Below are 23882 nucleotides of genomic sequence, written 5' to 3'. Positions count from 1 at the left end.
GGGGCCGGCGCTCGGCCCGGTGGCTTTCCGGGGACGGTGGTTGGGGCTCGGACATGGCTTTTAAGCAAAGTGTAAACAATCACGTTTCTCAAACGAGGGCTTAAAAAATGATCAGAACTGACTAAAGTTCGATCTAACACCTTGGTACTGCTTACCTATGTTCCCCTTCCATATCGATCTGTAAATTTACTCGAAACATTAACAGAACAGCCTATTTTGACATGAAATGGCCTCACGGGTACAACAGCTATTCAGTGACGCCCCCTGACCACGGTTGCCGTAATGCTGGTAAGCGATACGACCTTGCAATTTACTAGTTGTACTAAAACGTACTGAAAATTTTGGCAGAGCACTGTGTACAACCAGTATGAATCAACAAATTCATAAATTGATCCATATATAAGGCGCACCGGACTATAAGGCGCACTGTCGGCTTTTGAGAAGATTTTATGATTTTAGGTGCGCCTTATAGTCTGGAAAATACGGTTGTTACATATATCTGTGAAATAACGACGAGGCTGACGTCAGGGCTCACGCGCGGTGTTGTTGATGAAGGACAAGGAATTTGATTGATGGATTTAATGATTTGGAGTGACACAGATGGTTTGATCATATTATTGCTTATATAATAGTTATTTGATATATAATTTATATGTCGTTATATGGGCCTGCGGAATATTTTGAAGTGCAAGCGCCGTCAGCGGCGCGCATCCGGCCGGCATTGTTGACATGAAGGACAATTGATGGATTTAATGATTTGGAGTGACACAGATGGTTTGATAATATTATTGCTTATATAAAAGTTATTTGATATATAATTTATAGATCGTTATATGGACCAGTGGAATATTTTGAAGTGCAACCGCCATCAGCGGCACGCACCCGGCCGACATTGTTGACATAAAAGACGATCGATGGATTTAATAAATTGGAGTGACACAGATGGTTTTATAAACTTGTTATTTATGTAATTGTTATTAGAATAACTGAAAGTTACGCCAGGCCCGTTCTCAGCTCTTCGTTTGTGTTTATGTTACGTTAGCATACCTAACGTTTAGCCTGTTGTTGCTCGTTCATGTCTGTTCTTGGTGTTGGATTATGTCGAATAAATTACCCCCAAAATGCGATTTATACTCTGGAGCGACTTATATGTTTTTTTTCACGTTATTGTGCATTTTATGGCGAATGCGACCTATATTCCGAGCGCCTTTTAGTCCGAAAAATACGGTATATCTATATCATTGAAGATTTATTCTTTTACGATATCATGACAATAGGCTAACATTAACTTACATGTAACATAATGATACACTCTAAAACCACAAGCCTGTAAAAGTAAAAACGTAGCTTTGTGGGGGTTTTTGTTTCGATGTGCTCCTTAATGTTCCTAGCGCTGCGACCTCCGTAGCTGATCATATCTTGACAGAGAATACACAAAACCTTCCCCGGGACATCTACTTTACGGATATGTTCCGTCAGGCACGTGGTTACGGACTGTGTTCCGAGTTGTACGATGACGCTGCTCTTGAGCCATGCCCATCTGAAGCAGTTCTTGATCCCGTTCGACTAAAAACACGTCTACAAGTGGCGTACAAGCCACATTGTGGCAGTGTAAAAACAGTTATCCGTGTAAGTTACGTTAACAAGTGGAAATGATGTGACGAAGGTAGCGCCAAAATGCTGCTGAAAATAAGGCGGATGTTGTTGCATCACTGCTGCCAGTGAGTTAGGTTTACAGAGGCAAACTGATTTCCGTACTCACAGCTTAACTAATTTTGTTTTGAGATGTGCCAGAAGATGCCGTCACAGCGGCGGGCGAATGCTCGCGAGTCGTTGAGGCTAATGTTGTATTTATTCATTTATCTATCAAAGACATTTTATCTAAAAACTATATTTTATTGTTCCACACGTTCCTATCTCATTTAGTGATACCCTATGTTCGGTCCCAAAACCTTTATTCATAATTCATAATCTTGTATGATCCTGAAAGCCAAAAAGAGGTCTGCAGGTGTTCCAGTGCTTTGGAAGGCCCTCCCTACCAGACATTAGAGCCTCAGCAGAAACGTTTGAAACACAATTAAAAATCCACCCATCCATTTTCCGTACCGCTCGTCACCACGGGGGTCGCGGGCGTGCTGGAGCCTATTTCAGCAGTCATCGGGCAGCAAGCGGGGGACACCCTGAACTGGTCGCCAGCCAATTGCAGAGCACACAGAGAGGAAGAACCATATGCACTCCCACTCATACCTACAGGCAATTCTGAGTGCTCAATCAGCCGACCATCCATGTTTTTGGGATGTGGGAGGAAACCGGAGTTCCGAAAACTCACGCAGGCACGGGGAGAACATGAAGGCACGGGGAGAACATGCAAACTCCTCACAGGGAGGTGGAATAGAACCCACACCCTCCGAACTGTGAGGCGTGTGCCCCACCAAGCCACCCTAAAAATTTATTATATACCTTTGCATTTAGTTGGCCTGTTTGACTGCCGCTTCTACTCCCCTCCCCCCCTGGGGGAGGAGCTAGGTGACGATGACCAAATTGGAAGTCGGTGTCTGAATTTTTCATCGAGTAACTGTGACAAGGTCTGAGGTCGACCATCTACTCAGAGATGCTGAGATTGAAGTTTTCTACATTCACCAACCACTTCACTGAAGGCATCTTCCTGCAGTGCTTCATTTGATTGAATAGACTTTTACACTATTTTAACTCACATTACATTGCATTATGTGTTAAATCTTGCTCACCAGCATCCATTGCAGCCTAGTCATCCTGTAAGAGGATTTCCTCCATCTGAAGCCCCTTGTCAAGGTTTCAAATTTTTCCCCACGTTTTTTAGGTTTTTTTCTTGTCCCCCTGTGGGTTAAGATCAGGGGATGCCATTAATATGTGTCAACCGTTCTTTTGAAGCCCTTTTGAGACATTTTTGTGTGACTAAGAGATATATAAATACATTTCACTTGACTTGAAAATTATTTCTGAGCAAAATTACATAAAACATGTTGGCTCCAATACTGAGGTGCAAACCTGAAAACAAATCTAATTACAGACAAAGATGTGCCCCTTTTGCATCATAGAGTCATGTTGCAGTAGTGGCCAAAATCATATTACAGACAAAGCTGTGCCCCTTTCGCATCCATAGTCATGTTGCAGTTGTGCAAGCAGTGTTTTGAATCATAGAAGCTTCTCACAAAAATGAATACAAAAAAATTCTATACAAACCCCCAAACTATAATTAATCAACAATCAATCACCTTGCCCTAATTAAGAGGAGACAACTGATTAAAAGAACATTGATAAATGTAGTGATATGCGAGAATATGTAATTTAAGAGACAACAAACAAAACCTGAAAACTATTGAAACATTCAAACAAATCTTGATTTTGTTTTTATAAGCGTATGATGTACCTGAATTGTTTCAGCTTGCTTATGTCACCATAGGCAAGGGTTAGTGTTTCAGGACGACTGGCGTAGAAGTAGTCCTTGTATTCATCCCACCATACTTCCACTACACGAACATAATTCTGCAAACATGCACACAGTTATATTTGCTTCAAGAAATTTGAACAAATACAAGGTAAAAACAATTAACACGAACCTTAACCATTTTTAATAAGTCTTAGTATAACAAGTGAAAGAAATATTATATCATACTTATGTTAAATTAGTATGAATGAAAAAAACATTTTACAGGCATGGTTTTATGTAACATTAACATATTATTACCGTAATTTTCGGAAGTCGCGTTTTTTGTCATAGTTTGGGTGGGGAACGACTTATACTCAGGAGCGACTTATATGTGATTTTTTTTTCACAAATTTTCAAAATTAAAAAATCCGCGGTGTAGTGAAACCGCGAAAAACGAACCGCGATGTAGCAAGGGATTACTGTCATTTGAACTGCAATTGACGTAATCCGTGCCGCGCAGCGCAGCGGTTGTTTACATAAAGGCCAAAGGATTCGATCACAGGATGACGAAGATGACAAAGGGCCCCACGTACTACCAGCATCATTAGCGGCTTTTATGTAAGTGACACGGAGAATGAAGAGTTTGAAGGATTTAATGATTTGGAGTGACACAGAAGGTTTGAAAACTATTATGGCTTTTACGCACGCCTGATCCTTCTCGACGGGAGCTCTCTTTCACCTCCGTGGATGGAAGTCGGGGGCCGGTGTTCGGCCGGGTGGCTGTCCGGGGACGGTGGTTGGAGCTCGGACATGGCTTTTACGCACGCCCGGTCACACTCTACAGAGCTTTCTTTCACCTCCGTGGATGGAAGTCGGGGGCCAGCGCTTGGCTGTGTGGCTGTCCGGGGACGGTGGATGAGGCTCGGACATGGCTTTTACGCACGCCCGGTCCTATTTATGGAGCTCTCTTCCACCTCCGTGGCTGGAAGTTCAGTAGTTGTTGGCTTGTTGAACTCTTGCTTTGTTAAATAAAGAGCCGTTTACCAAACCCACGTCTTTCCTGGTACTTTGTTAACGCTACAATATAGTTATATACTAGATCTGTGCGGCGCGCGAGAGGCGTTGTTGACATAAAGAACGAGGAATTTGATCGATAGATTTAATGATTAGGAGTGACACAGAATACATATATCATTATATGGGTCTGTGGAATAATTAGAAATGCAATTTACAACGGGTCCGACGTGAGCATATGCGGCGCATACGTGGCATTGTTTACATAAAGCACGATCGATGGATTTAATGAATTGGAGTGACACAGATGGTTTGATAAACGTGTTATTTATGTAATACTTACTTGAATAACTCTGAATATTACGTCAGGCCCATTCTCAGCTCCTTGTTTGTGTATATGTCACGTTAGCATACCATATAATTTAGCCTGTTTTTGCTGGTTCATGTCTGTTTTTGGTGTTGCATTTTGACAAATACATTTGCCCCAAAAGTGTGACTTATACTCCGGTGCGACTTATATATGTTTTTTTTCACTTTATTGTGCATTTTATGGCTGGTGCGACTTGTACTCCGGAGCGACTTATAGTCTGAAAATTACGGTACTATTATACTTTTATAAATGCTGGAACAACTAGGCATGGGTAGGAAATGCTGGTCCTTGAGGGCCGGTGTTCTGCATATTTTCTGTCTCCCTTTTGCAACACACCTGATTCAAATGGTCAGATAATTAGCAAGGTCTGCAGAAGCTGGATAACAATCCTGATCATTCGACTCAGGTGTGTTACAACAGGGAGACAGAAGACATGCAGGACACTGGCCCTCGAGGACCAGGGTTGCCTACTCATGAACTAAGGGGAGGTTCAGCTTCATCCATACTCAAACAGTAGCATTCTAACCTCCACATGTCATAAAACTGACGAAAGATTCACAGCTGAGAACTGGGAAACACATCTGTTATTGGAACTGAATTATCCTCCCTCACAAAATCTATCATAGAATTCACTTAAAATCATAATCCAAACTGGGAACAACACTCACAATGTCTGATCTGAATCAATCCACAGAGTAGACAAGTTTAAGTGAAGACAATCAGCTTTTAACGTCACTCTCACATGAAATGGACCCCTGCGGAGCCACAAAACACCATACATACACTGACCGCATGCCAGAAAATTGGATTAGCATTTTTCGAACTGGTATATTCATGGATCTATGCCAGACACTTTGGCATCCACAAAACGTGTAATCCATAAAAATAAAGTCCCCCATCACTCAAACAAACTAGGAGCCACAAAACACCATACATACACTGACCGCATGCCAGAAAATTGGATTAGCATTTCTCGAACTGGTATATTCATGGATCTATGCCAGACACTTTGGCATCCACAGAACGTGTAATCCATAAAAATAAAGTCCCCCATCACTCAAACAAACTAAATGACTATTCCTTACACTCAGGGTAAGCTATGCACTAATGTGCATCTGATGGTTTAATGTTGATTTTCTTTCACGGGTTTCCATGGTTGAACAAACACAATTTCTGACATCTTCGGTTGATTTGTCATGTACTTTGTTGTGAAGTGTGCAAACCACACAATACTTTTCAACAATACTACATCAGCATGTGAGGTCCCACACATTCATTCAGAGCAATCACTGAGTTGATTGCAATAAAAAATCCTGATATAACGATGACTTCATGTGAAAGAAGTCATTCTGAAATCACAAAGTGGTAAATTTTCCCTCCTTCACAGACAAGGAAGTGGGCAACTCTGTGTTGCATGAGCAGTTCTACTTAAGGAGACGCAAAACTCGCTCTGTTCCCTGAAACCTCTCCTGAAATCTCTCTTCTGACATTTCTCTGCAAAAAAGGAAAATATACAGTATTTGCAACTCATTGTTTTTATTTTGTACTCCCTGTTGCCATCATCATTTTTGCCTCCAGCCTTGCAACGCTAAATAGTGGTGTTGTGTGCAGAACAAGGGCTTTGGCATGCCATTCGAAGGTCAGCAGTTTCAGGCTTGACTGGAAAGTGTCGAGAAAAACCCCTGACCCTTGTGACTTTTTTTCATTTTTGAGTTAAACTTGAGTCATTGATAATGAAGGGGTACACACGCCGGACTTGTGTGTGGGCAGCATGGGAACAATGTCCGCTCAGTCGCAGTGTGCATGTAGGTGTGACTGGTTGTTCATCTCTACATGTGCTCTGGGACTGGCTGGCAACCAGTTTAGAGTGTAGTCTGCCTTTCACCCAGTGTCAGCTGGGATAGGCTCCAGCACCTACTGAAAACCTGAACAGGATAAGCGGTGTTGAAAATGAATGGATGGAGTTGAACTTGATTTTTGCTACTCCCTATTTCATTTTTTCTCTAAATTTGCTTCTTCCTGTGACAGTGGCCTCCATCCTCTTTGGTGTGCCCCACTGCTACCTCGTAGCACACATGCAGACAAGAAGACATATGTGGATTTCAGGGGAAATGTCAAGTCAAATGAACCCAAACCAATGTCAATTGAATATATAACGACGCATAAACAATTCAGCTTTCATAAAGCGTCTCACAACACGTCAGTTTTAAGTATGGTGGTGACTGGTGAAAGGAAATAGACGAGACAGGGCACTTTAGCTGCAAAGAGGCTGCTTATTTCTTACTCTTAAATCAGACACAAAGAGGCTAATCCCTGTGATATGTATTATGTATGTATGTATGTATGTATGTATGTATGTATGTATGTATGTATGTATGTATGTATGTACCGTAATTTTCAGACTATTAGTCGCTCCGGAGTATAAGTCGCACCACCCATAAAATGCACAATAACGTGAAAAAAAAACATATATAAGTCGCTCCGGAGTATAAGTCGCACTTTTGGGGCAAATTTATTTGTCAAAATCCAACACCAAAAACTGACACGCAACGATACGGTATGCTAACGTGACATATACACAAACGAGGAGCTGAGAACGGGCCTGAGTAAGATTCAGAGTTATTCAAATAAGTATTACATAAATAACACGTATATCAAACCATCTGTGTCACTCAAATCCATTAAATCCATCGATCGTCCTTTATGTAAACAATGCCGCGTATGCGCCGCTGACGTCGGACTCGTAAGTCTAATTATTCCACAGACCCATGTAACGATATATAAAGTATATTTCAAATAACTGTCATATAACAACAATATTACCAAACCATCTGTCACTCCAAATCATAAAATACATCGATCATCGATCGTGTAAACAATGCCGCCTACGCGCATCGTCGGACTCGTGATTTGCATGTCTAATTATTCCACAGACCCATATAACGATATACAAAGTATATTTCAAATACCTATCATATAGCAACAATATTACCAAACCATCTGTCACTCCAAATCATAAAATCCATCGATCATTGATCGTGTAAACAATGCCGCGTACGCGCGCCATCGGACTCGTGATTTGCATGTCTAATTATTCCAGACCCATATAACGATATATAAAGTATATTTCAAATAACTATCATATAGCAACAATATTACCAAACCCTCTGTCACTCCAAATCATAAAATACATCGATCATGTAAACAATGCCGCGTACGCGCACAGTCCGACTCGTGATTTGCATGTCTGGCGTGATGTGTGCTCGCATGCTGTCCATCACAAGCAGAGCTTGCATCCTAAATTGCATTGCTGCCCCTACTGGGTTTTTTTTTTGGTTTTTTTTAACATCACCACACTAAATTCTCTTCACCAGACCTGTGCTTTTTAAAAACTCAAAAAAACAGGGCTTTCCCCTCCCAGTTGTTGCGTCACGGTCAATGGTGAAATTTAAATCACCCTCGTTCAGTTTAGTTTGAAAACTATATTTCTTTTTTTTGTGTGTTTTGTTTATTTGTTTCATGAAGTTGAATATTGTGCTTTAAAGTGTGAATTGCTTTATTCGTTTTTTCAGTGTATTAAAAATAATATGTGAGGTGATCAACTGTACTAGTAAGTAATGTGTTAATGATCAAGTAATTTATTTGGAAAAAAAAAAAACGCATATAAGTCGCTCCTGAGTATAAGTCGCCCCCCCACCCAAACTATGAAAAAAAACGCGATTTATAGTCCGAAAATTATAGTATGTATGTATGTATGATATGTATAAGTAGTCATAAGTAGATATGTCCATGTAAACTTTGGTGGCGATTGATAGCTGTTTTTGGACATTTTAAGCCAGGCATGGTCTAACTATGGCCCGCAGGCCATGTACGTTCGTCTTTGTAATCCAACCCGCTGTAGTTGTTTAAACTACCGTATTTTCACGACCATATAGGTAAGGCGCACCTAAAAGTTGGGAATTTTCTCCTGAATGGACAGGTGTGATGATGTGATGCACCGCGCCCTAAAGTGTGACTACTTGTGGACGTGGTTATGTGAATGGGAGCATTTATGGCTGGCACGCTATTTGTACAGAGGTGACTGTAAATGAGGCCAGCATGCGGAGATTAGGGGGTGAAGGTTGCACATCAGCGATTACGCCAAAGACATAGTGCTGTTATGTGGGTTGAACAACACAACATCAGTTTGGCAAAGCGGTATCACTCTTCTTCGCCATTTTAACATTGCGTGTCTGAGCCCTTCTGTGAAAATGAGTAAACCGAAGAAAAGAAAAGGGGACAGTGTAAACTATGCTAGTCAGCAGTCGACGCGCAAGCGGGAGGTCATAGCAGAGAAGTCGCTGACGAATTTTCACCTAGCAAAAAAAAATTCACAGACAAATTTGTATTCAGTTTTCCTGTACCGAGGCAAGTTTTTCTCTGGCATTTAAATTGGCAAAGGCCAGCAAGCCTTTCTCAGAGGGTGAGTTTTTGAAAGACTGCATAATGGAAACAGCAGGTCTCTTTGTCAGGAGGACAAAGGCAAGTTTGAAAAGAGCAGTTTATCGCGAAGGACAGTGACTCGCCGTGTGGAACTCATTGATGAAAATACAGTGAAGCCTCGGTTTTCAAACACAATCCGTTCCAGAAGGCTGTTCGAGAAGTGAATTGTTCCAATTCTGAATTATGTTTTCCCATAACAAATAATGGGAAAAAAATGTATCCGTTCAAAGAAAAAAGAAAAAAAAACGCCTTTTTAAGCGTTTTTTCATTTGCGCATTTCTGTCCGATCGCGCAACTGCAGCGCACCGCCGAACGCGCAACCGTAACGCGTCACAGACTGCGCAACTGCACCACGCTGGTCGCATTATTGTGACAGAGCGGTCGCTAAAATTTAGAAAATATTTTTAAAGTCCTCATGGACTTTCCAAAATTTAAGGGGACCTCAGTGCGCAGGGAGCTTAATTTGGTCCTATCGCGCAACTGCCCGCAGCGCGCCGGGCGCTCACTGTTGCATTGCTTTAGGAGCGTCTTTGTGTTTTAGGATGGGGTTTACTGCTCCCACTGTATTATTCATCAGGAATCTCTGTGTAAGTCTGTGCTGCAACTTAATCATGTGGTGATTCCATTGGTAAAACTTGTGAACTTTATACGACTAAAGAGAAAACAGCACCACCAGTTCATTGCGTTCCTGGAGGAAACCGATGCAGATCACAAGGACTGCTTTACCATTCTTGTATCCTTTGGGAAGTTTGGGAAAAGATTTTCAAAGAGTATGGGAGTTTAAAGAGGAGATTTACAGATCTTTGGAGTTGAAATCCAACAAATTTCCTGAGTTGAGTGACAAGAACTGGCTTTGTGACTTTGCGTTTGCTGTGGACATATTTTCCCCACATGAATGAACTGAGCGTGAACTATAGGGAAAAGATACGTTTGTGCATGACATGTAAACAAATGTGAGAGCATTCAAATCAAAGCCGACTTTATTCTCCAGACAAATTTCAAACAAGTCTTTCATTTTTCCACATTAGAAAGAGGCCACACAAAATGCAAAGAAGAATCACTGAATGACCTGCACAGAGAATTCTGCCATTGGTGCTCTGATTTGGAAAGAATGGACAAGTCACTTCATCTGGTGTCCTGTCCCCTGTCACAGGACCCTGAAACAACTGGACCTGCAATTGGAACTGATCGATTTTTAGTTTGACTCCACCTTAAGGGAGAAATTTAACTCTCCTAAACTAAATGGCTTTTTTGCTTCAACAAAGCCACATATCCAAACCTTCAGAGAATGGTACAGAAGATGCTGGTGTTTGGCTCGACCTATGCACTTGTGTAAGCAGACATTCAGCGTCATGAACATAAACAAATCCAAGTCACAGATCCAAGTTAACTGACCAACACCTCAGATCTATCCTGAGAATTGCCAAAACAAAAGTATCCCCAGACTTGATGCACGGGCAAAAATGGGAGACCAGCAGCACTGTTGCCACTGAAATTTTACGCGAGTAAATCTACTGTTCTGAAATAAATGCAGTTGTGCAATAATTTTTTAATTAGCCTTGCCTGTAAAAGGCCAAAACCTTTAATATAATGTTTTTTACATGTCATTTACATTGGGACAAATAAACACCCCATCCATTTGCACGGCAAGAGCAGAGCGGAGCAGTGACACAATTACACTTTAAAAAATGTAAAGTGTTTATGTACAAAAAAGTGTTTAAAAATAAAATTATAGAAGTCTTGTGCGGATGCTTTTGCGCTGAGCTGCAGGGGTGCGTCAGCCGGCCAGCACGGCAAGAGGAGAGCGGAGCCGTGACACATTTACACTTTAAAATGTTTTAAAAAGTGTTTAAAATACAATACAGTATTTAAAAGTGTTATAAAATGTTTAAAAATAAAATGTGTTTTTGATGGACAGCAGCCTAGCCAACACCCACTGATCTGCCACAGACGCCAGATCAGGTAAATCCATGCCAACAACAAAATGCCACCTTCCTCACTAATTTGTCCAGGCGGGAGGCATCCCTCTTCATGACCCCCCCCCCCCCACACACACACACACACACACACACCACCACCACCCCCAGCACGTCACCGCAAAGATGAGGGTACTCGCCACAACAGAACAATGAAACATCCGCAGCATCAATTAAATTATTCTACGAACAGTGTCTACCCTGCAACAGTCTACTCTGCTCTACAAAAACAGTGCATCTCCACAGCCAATGCCACGACCTGGGAGCCTTTTCTCCCATCGGTAGTGACGTCACGTTATAGAGACCGTCTCTAGCGCACATGGCACACACAATAACAAAACAATGTAAGGACACTATTCTGCACTATTCAGACGCCATTCACCATGTATGTACTGTACTGTTTTATTAGATATAATTAGAGTAATTGGCTAAATGTGTCCCAATGTTATTGATTTTGAAATTTTATTTTTAAAAGAGCTATAACTCTCCGATTTAATTGGCAGGCTGATTGATCGACAGGGCCCGAGTTTGATCTTTTTTAATATTTTATTGGCTCATTATGTGTCCATTTATTATTTACTTATGTTGTAATGCTTTGCTACTTCTCGTCCGCTGATAGTGAAAATGATACTTATTTTAAGGAATTTAGAGGAGGGCTTCCACAGTACGTGAGGATCGGTGCGAGTGTTAGTGCCATGTATTCCTGCTAGTTTGCAAGCAGTAACTCTGAGCTGATTGGTTTGCATGACGTATCATGAGTAGCATGCCGCTTCTTCTGACAGGTAAGCTTGGTGGGAGAGGAAGGAGATGCTGTTTCTGTGTTTACTTGATACAGCAGATACTGGATCTGTCAAGACCACTGCCTGAGCACTGACCGTTAGCGAGAAACAATATACATTCTAAGTGGTGGTATTCAAAACCTTAACCTTGATCCATAGGACAATTAGTAACTTTGTGGATTCCCAGACAAGTGGTTTGACCTGACAGTTGATTGTGACAGGTGGTAACACAGAACAAGAAGGGGGGATGGCTCTTGCTTGTGCCAGACTACCGTAATTTTCGGACTATAAGTCGCGTTTTTTTTTCATAGTTGGGTGGGGGGAGCGACTTATACTCAAGAGCGACTTGTGATTTTTTTCACAAATTTTCAAAATTCAAAAATCCGCGATGTAGTGAAACTGCGATAAACGAACCGCGATGCAGCAAGGGATTACTGTCATTTGAACTGCAAGTGATGTCACCGGCACCGCGCGGAGGTTGTTTACATAAAGGACAAAGGATTCGATCATGGGATGACGAAGGGCCCCACGTTTGAAGGATTTAATTATTTGGAGTGACACAAGGTTTGAAAAACTTATTTATGTTATAGTTATTTGATATACGGTGAAGCCTCGAATTTTGAACACAATCCGTTCCAGAAGGCTGTTCGAGAAGTTAATCGTTTGAATTCCGAATCATGTTTTCCCATTACAAATAATGGAAAAATATTTTGATCTGTACCAAGCAAATAAAAAATTTTTTTCATTTGCGCATTTTTGTCCGATCGCGCAACTGCAGCGCACTGCCGAACGCGCAACCGTAGCGCGTCGCTGACCGCGCAACGGTCCCGCGTTGGTCGCATTATTGAGACAGTGCGGCTGCTGAATTTTAGAAAATATTTTTAAAGTCCTGATGTACTTTCCTAAATTTAAGTGGACCTCAGTGCGCAGGAAGTTTAATTTTGTCCTATCGCGCAACTGCAGCGCATCGCCGAACGCGCAATTGTAGCGCGTCACCAACCGCGCAACTGCACCGCGTTGGTCGCATTATTGTGACAGAGCCGTCGCTGAAATTTAGAAAATATTTTTAAAGTCCTGATGTACTTTCCAAAACTTAAGTGGATCTCAGTGCGCAGGGAGCTTAATCTTGTCCGATTGCGCAACTGCAGCGCACCGCCGAACGCGCAACCGTAGCGCGCCCCCGACTGCGCAACAGCACCGCGCTGGTCGCATTATTGTGACAGAGCGGTCGCTAAAATTTTGAAAATATTTTTAAAGTCCGAACGGGACTTTCCAAAATTTAAGTGGACAACTTAAAGTGGACCTTAATTTGGCCCAATCGCGCAACCGCATTGCGCCGGCCCGGCGCTCACTGTCGCATTGCTTTAGGAGCATCTTTGTGTTTTAGGATGGCTTTACTGCTCACACTTGCTTCATTTGGAGGCAGGATTAGAGTTGATGCAATCCTCAGAGTAACAGGAATGTAATAACGAACTGAGTCAGTTGGCATTCGGGTCCTATCGGCTCATCTCGCAAGGTTTGACAACCGAATTTCGTCCGACATCCGAAGCAAAAAAAATCTCGAATTTTTTGTTCGTATACCGAGTTGTTCGAGAACCGGGATGTTCGAAAACCGATGCTCCTCTGTATTTTAATTCGTGTAGCAACTTGTATATATTTTTATCGTTACAGTTCAGTTGGCTCGTTGAACTCTTGTTTTGTTTTTTGTTTTTAATAAAGAGCCGTTTACCAAACCCACATCTTTCCTGGTACTTATATACTAGATCTGTGTGGCGCGCGCGCGGCGTTGTTGACATAGAGGACAAGGAATTTGATCGATGGATTTAATGATTAGGAGTGACACAGATGGTTTGATAATATTGTTGTTATATGATAGTTATTTGAAAAATACTTTTTATATCGTTATATGGGTCCGTGGAATAATTAGAAATGCAACTTACAACGAGTCCGACGTCAGCGGCGCATATGCGCATATTGTTGCTGGTTCATGTCTGTTCTTGGTGTTGGATTTTGACAAATAAATTTGCCCCAAAAGGGATACTTATATATGGGGGGTTTTTTCACTTTATTGTGCATTTTATGACTGGTGCGACTTATACTCCGGAGCGACTTATCGTCCGAAAATTACGGTACTTGACAAAGCATATGCATAACATGCTCGCTCCAACCAATAGTTGGGTTGAATCTGATTCTCCAACTCTCATTCGCAGCATGGATCATTATTCATTAACCTTACCTAACCTTAACCTGAGTGGTGTTCTGATCAATGTGTCAAATACTGTATTGCGATGGATTTGAAGAATGTTGATTATAAAAATGACAGTGAGTGTTGTTATACCTTCAACGTAGGTGAGGAACCAACATGTGCAGGGGGAGGATTGCCTTGCCAACCTTTAAGTCTGTATATATGCCCAACACGAGAGCACGGGACAAAAAGCAGTTTGCCACCACACTGCCATATCTAGAATGACAGTAAATTTGAGTAGAAATGTGCACCGACTTTGCATATTCAGCACTCATCAACCAGTGACGCCATCATACCTTGTATGATATTTCAAAATTTTCTCCTCCCCATATCTGCAATCCAGGATCATATAGGCCCAGTTCAAAGAAGTAGTCACGCTCTATAGCAAAGAGACCCCCTGCCATGGCTGGAGACCTATGAATTGACACCCACAGAGAAAAACAAATGAATATATGAATAACTTTGTAACAGTCCTCATGCTAAGCTTTTAGTTCATGGTATTTACATCTGGATGACCTAACTTAGAAATGAAAATGTTTCATTTAGCGGCTCGGTGGTGCACCGGTTAGCATGTCCGCCTCACAGTTAGGAGGGTGCCGGTTCGATTCCACCTCCGACAGTCCCTGTGTGGAGTTTGCATGTTCTCCCCGAGCCCCCATGGGTTTCCTCCCACATCCCCAAAACATGCTTGATAGGCCGACTGAGCACTCCACATTGCCCCTAGGTGTGAGTGCGAGTGCGGATGGTTGTTCGTCTTTGTGTGCCCTGCGATTGGCTGGCAACCGGTTCAGGGTGTTCCCCGCCTACTGCCCGATGACCGCTGGGATAGGCTCCAGCATGCCCGCGACGCCCGTGGGGACAAAGCGGTACAGAAAATGGTCACAAATGAGGTTTTCTAACCATTGCAAACCGGCTGTGAAATATGGTGTCACAGAGTATAATGTATGGAGATAGACAGCTCAAAAAGATCGCCTAAATGATGCTCACAATCAGAGAAAAGCTTTTCGTTGTCCTCAGAGCGACCGCTTTCAAGAGTTTGACAGGAGGGTGTGCGCGTACGTGGACAGTGACAATGAGCACAACAAGGCAGAGGATGTTTGTGAGGAGTAATGTTCTGACGTGACAGATCTCAGCTACTCTCAAGTTTAAACCAGTTTGCACTATTTTATTGCAATGTTTTCCTTATTCAGATTTGTCTCAAGACTACAATTAGAGTTAGACTTCACTTTGATGGTTAATGCAGTTGCAATTTTGTTGTTTTATCACAGTAGATAGGTTTATTTATATTTCGAAAACTAGAAGCCATTCATTAAGAAATGTGATTGCACTTTAGTTTACATATTTGAATGTTCAGCTATTAAGATGTGTTTTCGCATGATTTGAAAGAGGCAAAATAAAATATATTGTTATTTTCTGTATAGAAAAATTTAAATTGGTGTTCAAGTCTTTTTTCAAACTTTAGTCTTGAAAAAGAGGGAGTCGTATTATAATCAGGGTCATCTTATATTCGGGCCAATACGGTACATTGCTTGGACATTTGAAAGAAAAAAAAACCGAGTTAGAAATAAATTAAACATAACAAAAAGAACACTATTTAAACACAAAACGTACTTAACTATGGTAGAAGAGCCAAAAACCCAAACAATGCACAATACAAAAAAGGGAAATAATGTACCAAAAGCGTGTCAATGTGAACGAAAGGATGGCTATTGTTTATAAATAGCTTTCTTTTTATCGCGTGAACTCAACTCTTCAGTATAGCTAGTCGCCGTGCCGCTGCGTAACGGCTATAGTCATGCGTGTACGCTGCTCGTACAATGCGAGGCATACTTAAAGGAGCGTGCCGGAGCTGTCAATCAAAAGGCGTGCACACAATGCAAACGGTGATCGGACAAACGGCACAACAGTGGACAATAGAAACAATGAAATGTATATTCCATATTTTTCGGACTATAAATCGCTCCGGAGTATAAGTCGCACCAGCCATAAAATGCACAATAAAGTGAAAAAAAAACATATATAAGTCGCAGCGGCGTATAAGTCGCACTTTTGGGGCAAATTTATTTGTCAAAATTCAACACCAAGAACAGACATGAACCAGCAACAACAGGCTAAACTATATGGTAGGCTCACGTGACATATACACAAACGAGGAGCTGAGAACGGGCCTGAGTAAGATTCAGAGTTATTTAAATAAGTATTACATAAATAACACGTATATCAAACCATCTGTGTCACTCAAATCCATTAAATCCATCGATCGTCCTTTATGTAAACAATGCCACGTATGCGCCGCTGACGTCGGACTCGTAAGTCTAATTATTCCACAGACCCATGTAACGATATATAAAGTATACTTCAAATAACTGTCATATAACAATAATATCAAACCATCTGTGTCACTCCTAATCATTAAATCTATTGATCAAATTCCTCATCCTTTATCTCAACAACGCCGCTCGCGCGCCGCACAGATCTAGTATATAACTATATTGTAGCGTTAAAGTACCAGGAAAGACGTGGGTTTGATAAACGGCTCTTTATTTAACAAAGTTCAACGAGCCAACAACTACTGAACTGTAACGATAAAAACATATACAAGTTGCTACACTAAATAATATATATCAAATAACTATAACATAAACAAGTTTTTCAAACCTTGTGTCACTGCAAATCATTAAACCCTTCAAACGTGGGGCCCTTCGTCATCATCATCCCGTGATCGAATCCTTTGTACTTATGTAAACAACCGCCGCGTGGCACCGGTGATGTCACTTGCAGTTCAAATGACAGTAACCCCTTGCTACATCGCGGTTCGTTTATCACGGTCTCACTATATCGCAGATTTTTTAATTTTGAAATGTCGCTAATGAGTATAAGTCGCCCCCTCACCCAAACTATGAAAAAAAAAAAACGCGATTTACAGTCCGAAAATTACGGTACTCACTTTGTGTCAAAGACACACACGATCACAGCAACATACTCAGTCGATACCAGCAACCTTTAACTTACCGCTGCGCACAAGTGAATGGGTATAATCTCTAGACCCCGAATGTAAGATGACCCCACTTTTTCAGTTTTATTTCAATGAAAAAAATATCATATTATATCATCTAATAATAAAATAAAATAAAATAAAATATAAATAATCATATTCGGGCCAATACGGCATATATATCATATCATATATCACACATATATATTTATCCTGTGATCAATTCTGTGGCTGCACAATTGCTACAACTTTACAACCTTACAACTATTCTTCCTGGACAAGATGTAATGCCGTTATGTTTTGTGGGTCATTGTTGTCTTTTTTTGTCGTATTGTCACTTCCTGTTTTATTTTGATAAGTAACTCTCCTCTCGTTTCAGTTCGCGGGTCCTTCGTCTGTGCGTCATTTTGCTTGTCTTCCCTGACCCTAATTGTGTGCACCTGTGTCCTTAATCCTAATTGTGTGCACCTGTGTCCTTAATCCTAATTGTCTGCACCTGTGCCCTTACCCTTCTGTGTGTATTTAGTCAGAGTCTTCCCCTTGTCTTGTGCCAGTGCGTCTTTTCACGTCCAGAGCACCAGCCATCACGTCAGTTGAAGAGACCTTTTCGAGAACCTAGTTAATGAATAAACCTTTATTGTCAAGTCTAAACTCTGTGTATTTCAGTTTTGTTTTTTGCCACCGCGTTTTCCCTCTTTGGAGGCGCTTTTGGTTTTTGTTGACGCCAGCCTGTTAGAATAAAATCCCTTTTTGTTGTCCCTCTGCATCCAAGTCATTTTCTTGATCCAAGTCTGACAGTACGCACTGGCCAGTCATGGACTCGGCAGAGTCGGAGCAGCTGACCGCAGCAGTACGCTCCCAGGCGTCGTGGCTCGCCCAACACCAGGAGCAAGTGGAGGCTCTGGGTCTTGGAGTCCAAGGGCTCACAAAGAGCCAGGAAGAATTCCGAGGCGTGGTGGCTGCCCAGGTGCGAGTGCTGAGCAAGCAGATGCAGGACGTTCTCTCGCTTTTGACCGCGGGATCAGCGGCAACGGCCAGTCCACCAGATGCCTCCCCTGCGGTCCGTCCTTCCGTCGCTCCTATTGCCGTAGGTGCCCCAACTGCCGTGGGCGCCAGACTGGCTCCTCCGGAACGCTACTCCAGGGAATCCGGTCTTAGTAGAGCCTTGATCTTAAGTGAAGTGCAAAATACAGTTTGAGCGGTCTCCAGGCAAATTCCCCACGGGACTCTCCCGGGTGGCCTTCATGGTCTCTTACCTAACGGGAAGGGCCCGAGCGTGGGCGATCGCCGAATGGGCTAGGGATTCTGCCACTTGTCATTCCCTCACCGCCTTCATCGAGGCCCCGCGTATGGTGTTCGATCCAATCTCCTCAGACCGAGAGAAGGCTCGGGAGCTATGCCGGCTGACCCAGGGTTGGGAGTCTGTCGGGGACTACGTGACCGCTTCCGCATTCTGGCCGCGAAATGCCCTATGGCCCTGTATGACGTCTTTCTCAGGGGCCTTTCGAGGCCCATCCAAGATTAGCTCATCCCCCTTGACCTCCCCGCCTACCTCGATGCTCTCATTGCCCTAACTATTCGCACGGACAATCGACTACAGGAATGGAAGAAGCAGCGCGCATACAGGAACACACCCGCCTTCTCCCCCACATCAGTGGCCGGGTCTTCGCCCCTCGAGGCGTACCGCCTCACGCCGAACCTGGCTCCGCTGCCTCCTGGGATCGAACCCATGCAGTTGGGCAGAGCTACGCTGACCCAGGAGGAAAGGCAGCACCAACGCCAGGAGGGCAGATGCTATTATTGCGGTGCGCAAGAACAAATCCTTCCCTCCTGCCTGGTGAGGAAAGGCCTGATGGTGAGTACCTTTTCTGCCACCAATCAGAAGGTTCGGGCCTACCCATCGGCACATTAACCTGCTTAGGAAAAGACACTGGGGTGCTAATAGACTTCGGGGCTGATGACAGTTTGGTCGACTAGGCGTTTGCTCGAAAATTAGGGGTCAAGGCTGAACTGTTAGACACGACAGTGAAAACCTACCCTAGACCCAAAACCCAGGTCTGACCGGAGTTCCTGAGAACTATCACCAACTCGCAGAGGTATTCAGTAAAGTAAAGGCTACTTCTCTACCGCCCCACCGTCCGTATGATTGCGCCATTGAGCTCCTGCCCAGCTCTACCATATCCAAGGGGCGGCTTTATTCACTTTCGGCACCCGAAAAACAGGCCCTGACTGATTATATTGACGCGTCTCTTAAAGCGGGTTTGATTAGACCGTCATTGTCTCCTGTGAGGGCGGATTCTTTTTCGTGGGCAAGAAAGACAGTACCCTACGCCTCTGCATAGACTATAGTCCCCTCAATCAGATCACGATTAAGAACCGGTACCCCCTTCCACTCATGTCAGCCGTATTTGATCAACTGCAACAAGCTCGGGTATTCACCAAGCTAGATTTGCGCAACGCGTACCACCTAGTGCACATCCGGGAAGGGGATGAATGGAAAAGTGGATTTAACGCTCCCCGAGGACACTTCGAAATACTTGGTAATGCCGTTTGGCCTCACCAATGGACCCGCTGTATTCCAGGCCATGATTAATGATGTACTGAGAGACTTTTTGGATTGTTTTGTTTTTGTATATTTGGACGACATTCTGAGCTATTCACCGGATTTGGAGACCCATAAGTCTCATGTTAAAATGGTGTTGCAACGCCTCCCTTGATCACCGCCTTTATGTCAAAGCCGAAAAGAGCGAGTTCCACGCCAATACTGTATTTTTGCTTGGCTTCATCATAGCCCCTGGCTAAAGTGAGCGCGGTGACTAAATGGCCTACACCTGATAGCCGCAAAAAAGTGCAGCAATTCCTCGGCTTTGCTAACTTTTATAGGCGGTTCATCAGAGGCTTCAGCGCCACAGCGGCTCCACTGCATGGTCTAACATCCCCTAAGGTTCCGTTCTGTTGGACGGCGGAGCCTGCTTTCCAGGAGCTGAAGAGGCGCTTCAGCTCCGCCCCGATCCTCACACTACCCAACCCCTCCCGCCAGTTCGTGGTGGACGTTGACTCCTCCAACCGGGGGATCGGGGCGATCCTGTCGCAGAGGGCCCAGACCGACAACAAGCTCCATCCGTGCGCGTTCCTGTCCCGAGGGCTGACGTCCGTAGAGCAGAACTACGATGTGGGAGATCGGAAGTTGTTGGTGGTCAAACTGGCTCTGGAAGAATGGAGACAGTGGCTGGAGGGAGCACAGCAACCTTTTGTGGTTTGGACTGATCACAAAAATCTACAGTACATCAAGAAGGCTACAAGACTGAATTCACACCAGGCTCGTTGGTCCCTGTTTTTTAATCGATTCAATTTCACTTTGTCTTACAGACCGGGGGCCCAAAACACCAAACCCGACGCACTATCACGCATTCACAGTCCGGATCCGGTAGCCATGGAACCCGAACCCATTATCCCCCCCTCATTGTGTGGTGGGAGCAGTTACCTGGCCTATAGAAGGCGACAAACCACCCCCTAGAGGATGTCCAGTGAACAGAGGTTGTCCAGGTTGTCCATTGGGCACACACCTCACGGCTCGCCTGTCATTCAGGCGTACGAAAAACCCTGTATGTGGTTCGGCAGCGATTCTGGTGGCCATCCATGGAGGCAGATGTCAGGGAAATACATTGGAGCCTGCTCTGTCTGTGCCAGGAACAAGAACTTCCACGGTGCCCGTGTGGGTCTGGTGCATTCCCTCCCCATTCCCTCTCGACTGTGGGCCGAGGTCTCGGTGGACTTTGTCACAGGGCTTCCTACATCTGAGGGTAAAACGACTATTTTAACCGTGGTAGACAGATTCTCCAAGATGGCTCATTTCATCGTCCTGCCCAAGTTACCTTCGGCCATGGAACGGGCAGAGGTCATGATGAATCAGATTTTTAGAATTCACGGATTCCCATGGGATATCGTCTCTGATAGGGGTCCCCAATTTATATCCAGGTTTTGGAAGGAGTTTTGCAAGCTCATTGGGGCTACCGTGAGCCTCACCGGGTTATCACCCGGAGGCGAATGGGCAGATGGAGCGCGTAAATCAGCAGCTGGAAACTGGTCTCCATTGCCTAGTGGCCCAAAACCCCTCCTCATGGAGCAAGAACCTCGCGTGTGTAGAATACGCCCACAATTCTCTGCCTACCACTGCTACTGGGATGTCTCCCTTCATATGTTTGTTTGGTTACCAGCCCCCGGTCTTCCCAAACAATGAGCTGGAGATGTCCGTTCCCTCGGCGCACGCCTTGGTGCGACGCTGTCGACACATTTGTTCGGCGGCACGGGCCACTCTGATCCGCCAAGGGGACAGGGTCAAGAGGATGGCCGACTGCAGGTGGCGACCGGTACCCATCTACCGGCAGGGCCAGCGGGTCTGGCTGTCCACAAAAGACCTTCCCCTCCAGGTGGAATCCAGAAAGTTGGCACCCCGTTTTGTTGGTCTGTTTCCCATCTCCAAGGTCGTCAACCCAGCTGCTGTGCGTCTTTGCCTGCCCAGGTCCCTTTCTGTTCATCCCACCTTTCATGTCGGGAAGGTCAAACCAGCCAAGTATAGTGATATGGTGCCAGACCCCGTGCCGCCTCCGGCCCCGCGAACAGTGTGTGTGTAGGGGGGGGGGGGCTTACACAGTCAAGAAGCTATTGTCGGTGCGCAGGTGGGGTCGGGGCTGGCAATTCCTGGTGGACTGGGAGGGTTATGGACCAGAGGAGCGGCAATGCCGCCGAGTTTTATCTTAGACCCTGAACTATTTACTGACTTTTATGCGGCTCACCCTGATGCTCCTGGTCCGTCTGGGATCCGGCACTAGTGGGGGGTTTATGTCATGCCGTTATGTTTTGTGGGTCATTGTTGTCTCTTTTTTTTGTCGTATTGTCACTTCCTGTTTTATTTTGATAAGTAACTCTCCTCTCGTTTCAGTTCGTGGGTCCTTGGTCTGTGCGTCACTTTGCTTGTCTTCCCTGATCCTAATTGTGTGCACCTGTGTCCTTAATCCTAATTGTGTGCACCTGTGTCCTTAATCCTAATTGTCTGCACCTGTGCCCTTACCCTTCTGTGTGTATTTAGTCAGAGTCTTCCCCTTGTCTTGTGCCAGTGCGTCTTGTCACGTCTAGAGCATCAGCCATCACGTCAGTTGAAGAGATCTTTTCAAGAACCTAGTTAATGAAGAAACCTTTATCGTCAAGCCTAAGCTCTGTGTATTTCAGTTTTGTTTTTTACCACCTCGTTTTCCCGCTTTGGAGGCGCTTTTGGTTTTTGCTGACTCCAGCCTGTTAGAATAAAATCCCTTTTTGTTTTCACTGCATCAAAGTCCTCTCCTTGATCCAAGTCTGACACAAACGCTCCAATTTTTTTAACCCTTTATTTACGTCATCCATAGAATAAAATCTCTTTTTGTTGTCACTCTGCATCAGTCCTCTCCTTGATCCAAGTCTGATACAAGACGTTCCAATTTTTTTTTACAAACCCTTTATTTACATTATCCATTTGCATTGTTAAACTACCAATTTGTATCTGATAGAAAGTACTGTTAAATTCCAAAATAATTTGGTGTTTTGTTTTTACTTTCCTTAATCTTCTACTTCAGGGGTGTCAAACTCGTTTTTTTCGCAGGCCGTATTGTAGTCATAGATTTTTTTGGAGGGCCATTATGACTGTCAACCCAAATAAATGTATGAGCACCTCATATTATATACAGTAAAAACTACAAAACAAACTTACAAATAACTCGTTTTCAAATCAGACGAGTAAAAACTGGTCAAAAGGTATTAAAAGTGAAGACAATTTGCAATTCTAGTCATGACATACGAATTTGATGCACAATTTGTCTTCGGGCCACATAAAATAATGTGGCGGGGCGTATCTGGCCCCTGAGCCTTGATTTTGACACCTGTGTTCTACTTCTATGCTCTTTTTTTTTTTCATACAAGCAAGCAGGTACTAAGGAAATATAAATTTGCAGTACCTATATGGCTCTGTCCGTGTTTTTCTCATTTTCTTTTCCCTGTCGTTCAGAGGAACTCTCTTCCACAGCATGCTCCAATCCCAGGCTCCTCTAGCAAAGCCATCTTCATCTCCTCCACCCTGGGGCTCAATGGTGAACATCTCCCCATGGATAGCATCGATCAAAGGAACAGTACACACCGTCCTTTTCGAATGGGATTGAGATCAGAAGAATAGCCATTTATTCAAGACACAAGGGGGGGATATATATATATATATATATATATATATATATATATATATATATATATATATAGAAAACAGTACAAAATGGAATGTTTTTTTTTTTTTTTAAAGAGGATGAGACAAGGTGGGATAAAAGTTTAGGAGTGGAGATACAGAAACAACAATGAATATTCGTTAGCAGTATGCTCTCTGCAATGATTGTACTTATACTTGTGTTTTCTGTGTGGTTTAATGGCCAATCGATCACCTTTATCTAAAGCTGGAAAAGGAGTGTCAAACTGTACAGACTTGTTTTTCACAAATGCCAGATCACTTGCCTATCAAAGGAAATATTTTAATTAGCTAACCTTAGTAAACCGCCATATGAAGAAAAGAAAACTTAGCTGCTCTCAACCCTGGTC

General features: G+C 43.5%; 1 protein-coding gene across 15 annotated transcripts in view; it reads right to left on the bottom strand.

The window, feature by feature from the left end:
- Positions 1-23882, bottom strand: part of galnt7 (UDP-N-acetyl-alpha-D-galactosamine: polypeptide N-acetylgalactosaminyltransferase 7) — a 141830-nt gene that overhangs the window by 51952 nt on the left and 65996 nt on the right. For 13 of the 15 annotated variants that reach the window (XR_015066098.1, XR_015066097.1, XR_015066099.1 and 10 more), the window contains 4 exons: positions 23258-23440; positions 14572-14689; positions 14369-14491; positions 3410-3525 (listed from right to left, as the gene is read on the bottom strand). Coding sequence is in view for 12 of the 15 variants with exons in the window: in XM_085912574.1 (XP_085768700.1) it covers positions 3410-3525; positions 14369-14491; positions 14572-14689; positions 23258-23440 (540 nt within the window). In the remaining 3 variants the exon portion in view is untranslated. Of the gene's footprint in view, positions 1-2747; positions 2857-3409; positions 3526-14368; positions 14492-14571; positions 14690-23257; positions 23441-23882 lie in introns of all 15 variants that reach the window. The other 2 variants (XM_085912576.1, XM_085912570.1) reach the window with 2 other exon arrangements.

This window comes from Syngnathus leptorhynchus, chromosome 5 (assembly GCF_054491065.1).
Source record: "Syngnathus leptorhynchus isolate UIUO chromosome 5, UIUO_Slep, whole genome shotgun sequence".
Classification (NCBI taxonomy): Eukaryota; Metazoa; Chordata; class Actinopteri; order Syngnathiformes; family Syngnathidae; genus Syngnathus; species Syngnathus leptorhynchus.
Note: the sequence above shows the minus strand (reverse complement) of the source record. Positions and strands in the feature narration are given on the sequence as shown.